General features: G+C 34.4%; 1 protein-coding gene across 3 annotated transcripts in view; it reads left to right on the top strand.

Moving 5' to 3' along the window:
• Positions 1 to 9,838, top strand: part of tyw3 (tRNA-yW synthesizing protein 3 homolog (S. cerevisiae)) — a 34,948-nt gene that overhangs the window by 21,571 nt on the left and 3,539 nt on the right. For all 3 annotated transcript variants that reach the window (XM_061890323.1, XM_061890324.1, XM_061890322.1), the window contains 2 exons: positions 2,657 to 2,728; positions 9,670 to 9,803. In XM_061890323.1, the coding sequence (XP_061746307.1) occupies positions 2,657 to 2,728; positions 9,670 to 9,803 (206 nt within the window). The remainder of the gene's footprint in view (positions 1 to 2,656; positions 2,729 to 9,669; positions 9,804 to 9,838) is intronic.

A 9,838-nucleotide genomic window follows, 5' to 3' on the forward strand; every position in this document is an offset into this window, starting at 1 on the left:
GGAAAGGCCATGTAACACAATGGTAAAAATGCTCCTGTGCCAACTTTTTTGCAATGTGTTGCTGCCATTAAAATCTAAATTAATGATTATTTGCAAAAAAAAATATTTGAACGTTAAACATCTTGTCTTTGCATATAAGTTGAAAAGGATTTGCAAATCATTGTATTATGTTTTTATTTATCATTTACACATTTTGTTACTAGAAGGTTAAAGTAGTACATAAAAAAACATGGAAGGTAAAATAGGTCAAAAAGGGGGAAAACATGTTAAATTGAAGGTAAAATAAGTTAAATAGAAGGTAAAAGAAAGTCAATAAATGTTAAATAGAAGGTACAAGAAAATAAATAAATGTTAAATAGAAGGTAAAAGAAAGGTCGGCTGATATTCTCAGGTCATATCCAACCTCTCAACAATTGTACATCATTGCAGGATGTTATCTTTATATATGATTTTTTGTTTGAAAAGCTACCAGATTTGTGATATTAGGAGTAAGGTCTAGTATGGCGTCTACAACTACTGTATTTTCCAGACTATAGAACGCATCGGTATACAAGCTGCACCTACTACATTTTAGGGTAATTATTTTCCCATATATTAGCCACGCCGGACTACAAGCCGCAGATATATTTGTTGTGAAATGAGTTATTTACACATGAATATTTTACAAATGTTTATTTACATATCTTAACTGTTTCCAAACGGTGTCTGTAAAACGGCTGATCAAACAAAACAGAAGTCATCGTCATGGACTCTCTGGTTGCGCAAGCATGCTCTCCAATCAGCTTAACAGACCCAATAACACCATGGTGACGTTTTGGTGAATTTACAAAACACAATACAAAAAGAATGCCATTGTAAGTTAAAAATACTAACACAGACACTTGTAGGTCATACTAAAGACTATAAAAATGGGACTTACTACCTCCCTGCTTGGCTCTCAGCATCAAGGGTTGGAATTGGGGGTTAAATCACCAAAACTGATTCCCGGGCGCGGCCACCGCTGCTGCTCACTGCTCCCCTCACCGCTCAGGGGGGTGAACAAGGGGATGGGTCAGATGCAGAGGACAAATTTCACTACACCTACAGTAGCGTGTGTGTGACAATTATTGGTACTTTAACTTTTAACGCTATGGACGGCGGGAAGACGGAACTCGTCGCACCGTTTTATAAGCTGCAGGGTAGAGATGCGCGGTTTGCGGTCTCAACCGCGGAGTCCGCGGATAAACCGCGGGTCGGGCGGGTGACATGACGAAAAAATAGATTTTAAATAGATTCGGGCGGGTGGCGGTTGAACCATTTGGAAATATATGATATACATGGTTCAGAGATCGTAACTTTTACCGTTCGAAGAGCCATTTTGGATCCGAGTCACAAAGCGAAGAAGACAATAGTTGACGTAAACATTCTCAAGTATGTCTGCCGGCAGTCACCTAGTTGATAAGTATTAGGGCGTGCTATGAAGCCTTTGCCTTTGACGCCTTCTACAACATGTACAATTTACTTGCAAGTCTAGCAACATGTTGTGTGTGACTTCCACTGACACACGCACACGACTGCAAGGCATACTGGGTGATACAGAGTACACTGATGGTTGTGATATAAACAATGTTAACGCTCTTACTAACATGCCCCACGCTGTGAAGCCACACCAAACAAGAATGACAAACACATTTCGGGAGAACATCCTCACAGTAACACAACATAACAAATACCCAGAATCCTTTGCATCCATTACACATCCTGACTATATTATACAACTCACTAGCAGCACCCCTGTGCGTCGGTAAGGTGGGCTGGGTTGACGGCGCGGGGGTGTAAAGTATATTCAGGAATTGTCATGAATGCAAAGGATTCTGGGTATTTGTTGTGTTGCGTTTATGTTGTGTTACTGTGAGGATGTGTTTGTCATTCTTGTTTGGTGTGGCTTCACAGTGTGGCGCATATTAGTAAGAGTGTTAAAGTTGTTTATATCACAACCATCAGTGTACTCTGTATCACCCAGTATGCCCTTCAATCTTGTACGTGTGTTTGTGGAAGTTGCACACAGCACGTTGCTGGACTGGTATGTTGTTAAAGGTGTCAAAGGCAATGGCTTCACAGCACGCCCTTATCCCCGTTATCTGAATGGTCACCATTAGATATTTGCGAGAACGTTAGCGGCTCCCATTGCCTTCTTTACTTTGTGACACGGGTCAAACTAGCTCTTTTAGTGGTAAAGTTCGCCGACCCCGGATATATAACAATGGGCGGGTGGCGGGCGGTTGCGGTTCTGATAAAATGTTGGTTCCGGTGGATGACAACTTTAGAGATGCGGTTGCGGATGATATAATTGCCTATCCGCGCATCTCTACCGCAGGGTTCAAAGCCTTGGAATAAAGTAGGGTCTTAAAAGTCCGATTTTGGGTAAGTAATAAACAATGTAGATATGAGACAGTTGAAACATTTAGTATGAGGATAATAATCCTGACCACTGTCTGATATCATCATCCTGTGTGTGGTATCACTCTGATCCTCAACTCCCTATAGATTTAGTATCCTTTCGACCTGATTTGGTGTAATATTTACAACTAGATTATAGAAGCTTCTATCTACTTACAATGTGCAGTCTTGAGGATCATCTTTCTCTTGCCTTTAAAATGTGTTTTCTTCTCTTAAGCTCTCAGCTGCTCTCCAGTCGGGCTTCAAAAACTCTGGTCTGACTGCAAGCAAGACCGGGAAGATCATCACGGTACTGTAAACTTAATCCAAGCACACGTGCACTAGAGAAACTGGACTTTAAAAAGCAAAAGGATCCTTAGCAGTGATGTGCTAGCTAGTAGTTATTGAACAACACAGTGCTGTGACTATCAGTGGTACTTTATCTTTTTCATTTTGACTCTAACGATACTAAAACATCACACAATTACCACTGATGAACATTTTTTTTTTTAACCAAAGTCATTCTATACCATTTTAAATGTGTATCATATTTTACACAACCGGTCACAAAGTATTATTTTAATGTTATTTTTATTAACAAGACATAATGAAATACAGACAAAATATCCATCTAGAATGTTATTTCCAAACATAAGGACATTTGTAATCGTCCAGATCACTTAAATTCACATTCTTTATCATTTTAAAACCATATTCAATGTTGAAATTATTTGCTATCTAAAAAAACTTAAAAAAAGGCACTATGTATTGTTTTTTTATAAAAATCAGAAAGCGATCGTCACAAAATACAATACATTGGATATGTATATTTTACCTGTAAATATTATATTTTATATAATGTAAACCAGGGGTCACCAACCTTTCTGAAACCAAGAGCTACTTCTTGGGTACTGATTAATGCGAAGGGCTACCAGTTTGATACACACTTAAAAAATGTACGGCGGAATGACAGACAGAAATACCCATTTTTTTTAATATATTGATTTATTTATTAAAGGTAAATTGAGCAAATTCTGTCTATTAATTTGCTCAATTTACCTTTAATAAATAAATCAATATATTAAAAAAAATGGGTATTTCTGTCTGTCATTCCGTCATACATTATTTTTTTCCTTTTACGGAAGGTTTCTTTGTAGAGAATAAATGATGAAAAAAACCCCACTTAATTTAATTAAAAAGAGGAGAAAACACGAAAAAAATGAAAATTCAATTTTGAAACATAATTTATCTTCAATTTCGACTCTTTAGAATTCAAAATTCAACTGGAAAAAAATGAAGAGAAAAACTTGCTAATTTGAATCTTTTTGAAAAAATTGAAAAAAGAATTTATGGAACATTATTAGTATTTTTTACTGATTAAGATTAATTTTAGAATTTTGATGACATGTTTTAAATAGGTTAAAATCCAATCTGCACTTTGTTACAATATATAACAAATTGGACCAAGCTATATTTCTTACAAGGACAAATCATTATTTCTTCTAGATTTTCCAGAACCAAAATTTTAAAAGAAATTCAAAAGACTTTGAAATAAGATTTAAATTTGATTCTACAGATTTTCTAGATTTGCCAGGATATTTTTTTTTAATTTTAATCATAATACGTTTGAAGAAATATTTCACAAATATTCTTTGTCGACAAAACAGAAGCTAAAATGAAGAATTAAATAAAAATGTATTTATTATTCCTTACAATAAAAAAAAAAAACTTGAACATTGATTTAAATTGTCAGGGAAGGAGAGGAAAGAATTTAAAAGGTAAAAAGGTATATGTGTTCAAAAATCCTAAAATAATTTTTAAGGTTGTATTTTTTCTCTAAAATTGTCTTTCTGAAAGTTATAAGAAGCAAAGTAAAAAAATAAATGAATTTATTTAAACAAGTGAAGACCAAGTCTTTAAAATATTTTCTTGGATTTTCAAATTCTATTTGAGTTTAGCCTCTCTTAGAATTAAAAATGTCGAGCAAAGCGAGACCAGCTTCCTAGAAAATAGATATAATTTAAAAATAGAGGCAGCTCACTGGTAAGTGCTGCTATTTGAGCTATTTTTAGAACAGGCCAGCGGGCGACTCATCTGGTCCTTACGGGCTACCTGGTGCCCGCGGGCACCACGTTGGTGACCCCTGCTGTAAACATATCTGTCTACTTATACTGCATGAACTTTTACCTCTAAATATATCATATTGTGTAAACATATGTATTTAAAAAAATCTAAAGATCGATCCTCAATTATTTGTAATGCATGAAATGCAATAAAATTATTAATTTAGCGTTACATCACCTAAATAGCAGGGTTTTGTTTTTTTCCAATTTGATACATTTAACAGTTTTACTATGAAATATAAAATATCAAGTAATTTCACATTGCATCAACAGATTAGTAAAAAAAAAATGTTTGTTTCAATATACCTTTAAATTTGGCAAAGTTGCTCCTCAAAAATCAGATGTCTCTCATTTCTTTGTGTCTATCTTGTGGGATATTTGTTACGTCACCTACTGCCCTCCTGTGGATTATATGTGTAATTCACCTGATCTGATACACAGGCTTCTTTGTGGAAAAACTAAGTACACCCATGATGGAGAGGGTTGAAAAACTGTTGTATCACTTATGATACGTTATAGCAGGGGGCACCAGGTCGCCCGTAAGGACCAGATGAGTCGCCCGCTGGCCTGTTCTAAAAATAGCTCAAATAGCAGCACTTACCAGTGAGCTGCCTCTATTTTTTTACATTTTACTTATTTACTATCAAGCTGGTCGCGCTTTGTTTGACATTTTTAATTCTAAGAGAGACAAAACTCAAATAGAATTTGAAAACCCAAGAAAAGATTTTAAAGACTTGGTCTTCACTTGTTTAAGTAAATTCATTTATTTTTTTACTTTGCTGCTTATAACTTTCAGAAAGACAATTTTAGATAAAAAATACAACCTTAAAAATGATTTTAGGATTTTTAAACACATATAATATACCTTTTTACCTTTTAAATTCCTTCCTCTTCTTTCCTGACAATTTAAATCAATGTTCAAGTATTTTTTTTTTTTATATAGTAAAGAATAATAAATCAATTTAAATTTATTTCTTCATTTTAGCTTCTGTTTTTTCGACAAAGAATATTTGTGAAATATATCTTCAAACTTGTTATGATTAAAATAAAAATATTCTGGCAAATCTAGAAAATCCGTAGAATTAAATGTAAATCTCATTTCAAAGTCATTTGAATTTTTGTTCTGGAAAATCTAGAAGAAATAATGATTTATCTTTGTTAGAAATATAGCTTGGTCCAATTTGTTATATATTCTAACAAAGTGCAGATTGGATTTTAACCTATTTAAAACATGTCATCAAAACTCTAAAATTAATCTCAATCAGGAAAAATGACTAATGATGTTCCATAAATTATTATTTTTTTATTTTTTCAAAAAGATTCGAATTAGCTAGTTTTTCTCTTCATTTTTTTGGTTTAATTTTGAATTTTAAAGAGTATTTTTCATTTTTTTTTGCGTGTGTTTTCTCAAACTCTTTTAAACCGTTCAAATAAGTGGGTTTTTTTCATCATTTATTCTCTACAAAAAACCTTCCGTAAAAGGAAAAAAAATGTATGACGGACAGAAATACCCATTTATATATATGATTTATTTATTAAAGGTAAATTTAGCAAATTGGCTATTTCTGGCAATTTATTTGCGTGTGTATCAAACTGGTAGCCCTTCGCATTAATCAGTACCCAAGAAGTAGCTCTTGGTTTCAAAAAGGTTGTTATAGGGTTAAGAATGGCCAGTAGATTAAATGTTAAAATACTCACATCGAGGGAAAACAAGTAAAAATGCTCCAAAATAAAAGCCTCTGCAATATGTACACAAACATGGAGAATTATTATTGCTACTCAATACTGTCTTTAAAGCAATATTTATATTTGTGTGCGACGACGGTCATGTTTGTTTACAACTTCCTTGGCCGCTTGTCGTCGTCTTCAGGCCTCGTCCTGACAACTTCCTTCAGCCATTTTACACGCTCACCTGAACCTTGCATGGCGTTAGAAGAGAAAGTCAAAATGAAGAAATTGTGGCTGAAAGAGGAAAAGTCACCTGGACGGTATGGAACTTTTTGGGGGGTTTTCCCCCCAAAGGGACTGTAGTCAGACCAGAGACCACACACCTAGCTAGACCCCATTTTCACGGCAGAACACAACGATAAGCGTTCATGGGTGTCAATCTTCGGTTGAACTCGCAAATATGTCACAAAGATGATTTAAAACAATTTTTAAAATGGATATTTTTGCATTGTTGCTGTTCTGTTGAGTAAAATCATGACTTTTCTTTTTTTTTTCAAACTGTTTTTAGGGTGGTGCTTACCCTTTAGAGCAGTGGTTCTCAACTTTTTTTCAGTGATGTGAACATTTTTTTAATTCAAGTACCTCCTAATCAGAGCAAAGCATTTTTGGTTGAAAAAAAGAGATGAAGTAAAATACAGCACTATGTCATCAGTTTCTGATTTATTAAATTGTATAACAGTGCAAAATATTGCTCATTTGTAGTGGTCTTTCTTGTACTATTTGGAAAAAATATATAAAAATAACTAAAAACTTGTTGAAAAATAAACAAGTGATTGAATTATAAATATTTCTACACATAGAAGTAATCATCAACTTAAAGTGCCCTCTTTGGGGATTGTAATAGAGATCCATCTGGATTCATCAACTTACTTCTAAACATTTCTTCACAAAAAAAGAAATTTTTAACATCAATATTTATGGAACATGTCCACAAAAAGTCTAGCTGTCAACACTGAATATTGCATTGTTGCATTTCTTTTCACAGTTTATGAACTTGCATTCATATTTTGTTGAAGTATTATTCGATAAATATATTTATAAAGGATTTTTGAATTGTTGGTATTTATAGAATATTTAAAAAAAAAAAATCTCACGTACCCCTTGGCATACCTTCAAGTACCCCCATTTGAGAACCACTGCTTTAGAGCACAGCGGCAAAAAATAGTTCTTAGGTTTCTCTGTTTACATTTTCGTACACTTTATTAAACATTTCTTACATATTCCGTATTTTGCATCATCATTTGAAAAGGTTATTGTTCGTGTGATTTTACGATTCTCCTGTTAGGACCTGATCAAGGAGGTGACCCCAGGATGCAGAGACTGCAAGCTTGAATAACAAAAAGGGGAATATTTAACAAGTCCAAAAGGTGTAACAAAACGCGATGGGGCAGAAGTGCACACCATGAATAAACAAACAATAACAGGTTCCTCAGGGGTCGGCAGGGAAAAAGGCCAGGGCGCACTGAGCACAGCAAAAAGTCCAACACAAAATCCTCTTTACCTTAGGAGGGCTGGGAAGCATACACAAAGAGGTGAGGGATTACAGGACTAAGGAGAGACAGTGACGTGCCTAAATACCGGTGTGCTTATTGCAAGCAGGTGTGCCTCAAGGTCCACCCCTCGCCGAGGACGAATCACTAAAAGCACAGGTGCAGACAAAGGAGAAGGCAGGAAAACACTTAAAACACAACACCTACAACGCAAGTGGCAGCACACAAACTTGCTGTTTTTTGTAACCACCAAGGCCAAGAACGGGAGGCTTGACAATTCTGATTCAAAAGAAGGGGAAAGGAATAATAAAATAAACTAATTCTTGCAGTTATTAAAACTTAAAAGTTTGTTTTATGTCCATTAACTGTGCTTCTTTCTACTCCTTTTCGGAGATGTGTAAATATGTGATGTACTAGACCAGGGGTCACCAACGCAGAGCCCGTAAGGACCAGATGAGTAGCCCGCTGGCCGGTTCTAAAAATAGCTCAAATAGCAGCACTTACCAGTGAGCTGCCTCTATTTTTGAAATTTTAATTATTTACTATCAAGCTGTTCTCGCTTTGTTTGAACTTTTTAATTTTAAGAGAGACAAAACTCAAATAGAATTTGAAAAGCCAAGAAAATATTTTAAAGACTTGGTCTTCACTTTTTAAATAAATTCATACACTTTTTTACTTTGCTTCCTATAACTTTCAGAAAGACAATTTTAGAGAAGAAATATAAAATGATTTTAGGTTTTTTAAACACTTTTAAATTCCTTCCTCTTCTCTCCTGACAATTTAAATCATCCATCCATCCATTTTCTACCGCTTGTTCCCTTTTGGGGTGGCGGGGGGCGCTGGTGCCTATCTCAGCTACAATTGGGTGGAAGGCGGGGTACACCCAGGACAAGTTGCCACCTCATCGCAGGGCCAACACAGATAGACAGACAACATTCACACACTAGGGCCAATTTAGTGTTGCCAATCAACCTATCCCCAGGTGCATGTCTTTGGAAGTGGGAATGTTCAAGTAAATTAATGTTTTTTTTTATTGTGAAGAATAATAAATACATTTTAATTTAATTCTTCATTTTAGCTTCTGTTTTTTCGACGAAGAATATTTGTGAAATATTTCTTCAAACTAATTTATGATTAAAATTCAAAAAAATTATTCTGCCAAATCTAGAAAATCTGTAGAATCAAATTTAAATCTTATTTCAAAGCCTTTTGAATTTCTTTTAAAATTTTGGTTCTGGAAAATCTTGAAAAAATAATGATTTGTCTTTGTTAGAAATATAGCTTGGTCCAATTTGTTATATATTCTAACAAGGTGCAGATTGGATTTTAACCTATTTAAAACTAATTAATCTAAAATTAATCTTTATCAGGAAAAAATACTAATAATGTTCCATAAATTCTTTTTTTTAATTTTTTCAAAAAGATTCTAATTAGCTAGTTTTTCTATTCTTTTTTTCGGTTGTATTTTGAATTTTAAAGAGTCGAAATTGAAGATAAACTGTTTCAAAATTTTATTTTCATTTTTTTCGTGTTTTCTCATCTTTTAAACCGTTCAATTAAGTGTTTTTTTCATCATTTATTCTCTATAAAGAAACCTTTCGTAAAATGAAAAAAAATGTACGACGGAATGACAGACAGAAATACCCATTTTTTAAATATATATATAGATTTATTTATAAAAGGTAAATTGAGCAAATTGGCCATTTCTGGCAATTTATTTAAGTGTGTATCAAACTGGTAGCCCTTCGCATTAATCAGTACCCAAGAAGTAGCTCTTGGTTTCAAAAAGGTTGGTGACCTAACTGCTTTCTGCCATCATTGTTGCTTGAGACTGTTTTCTGTGGAACAAAAGATTTAGTCTTTACTATTTATGTTCGCTAATATTTTTTTTCCCGTTTTGTTATTTGCAGGCAGTCCGCTGTACCCACGGCCTGGAGGTTCCTCTCAGTGACCGAGGCAGGCTGCTGGTTTCCCAGGAATATATTCATTTCCTCACCCAGACGGCCAATCAAAAGATGGAGGACAATTTAAAACGGATTGAAAGGTCAGTCTTCTGTCGCTTACGCACGCCGACATGAA

Source organism: Nerophis ophidion, linkage group LG28 (assembly GCF_033978795.1).
Source record: "Nerophis ophidion isolate RoL-2023_Sa linkage group LG28, RoL_Noph_v1.0, whole genome shotgun sequence".
Lineage (NCBI taxonomy): Eukaryota > Metazoa > Chordata > Actinopteri > Syngnathiformes > Syngnathidae > Nerophis > Nerophis ophidion.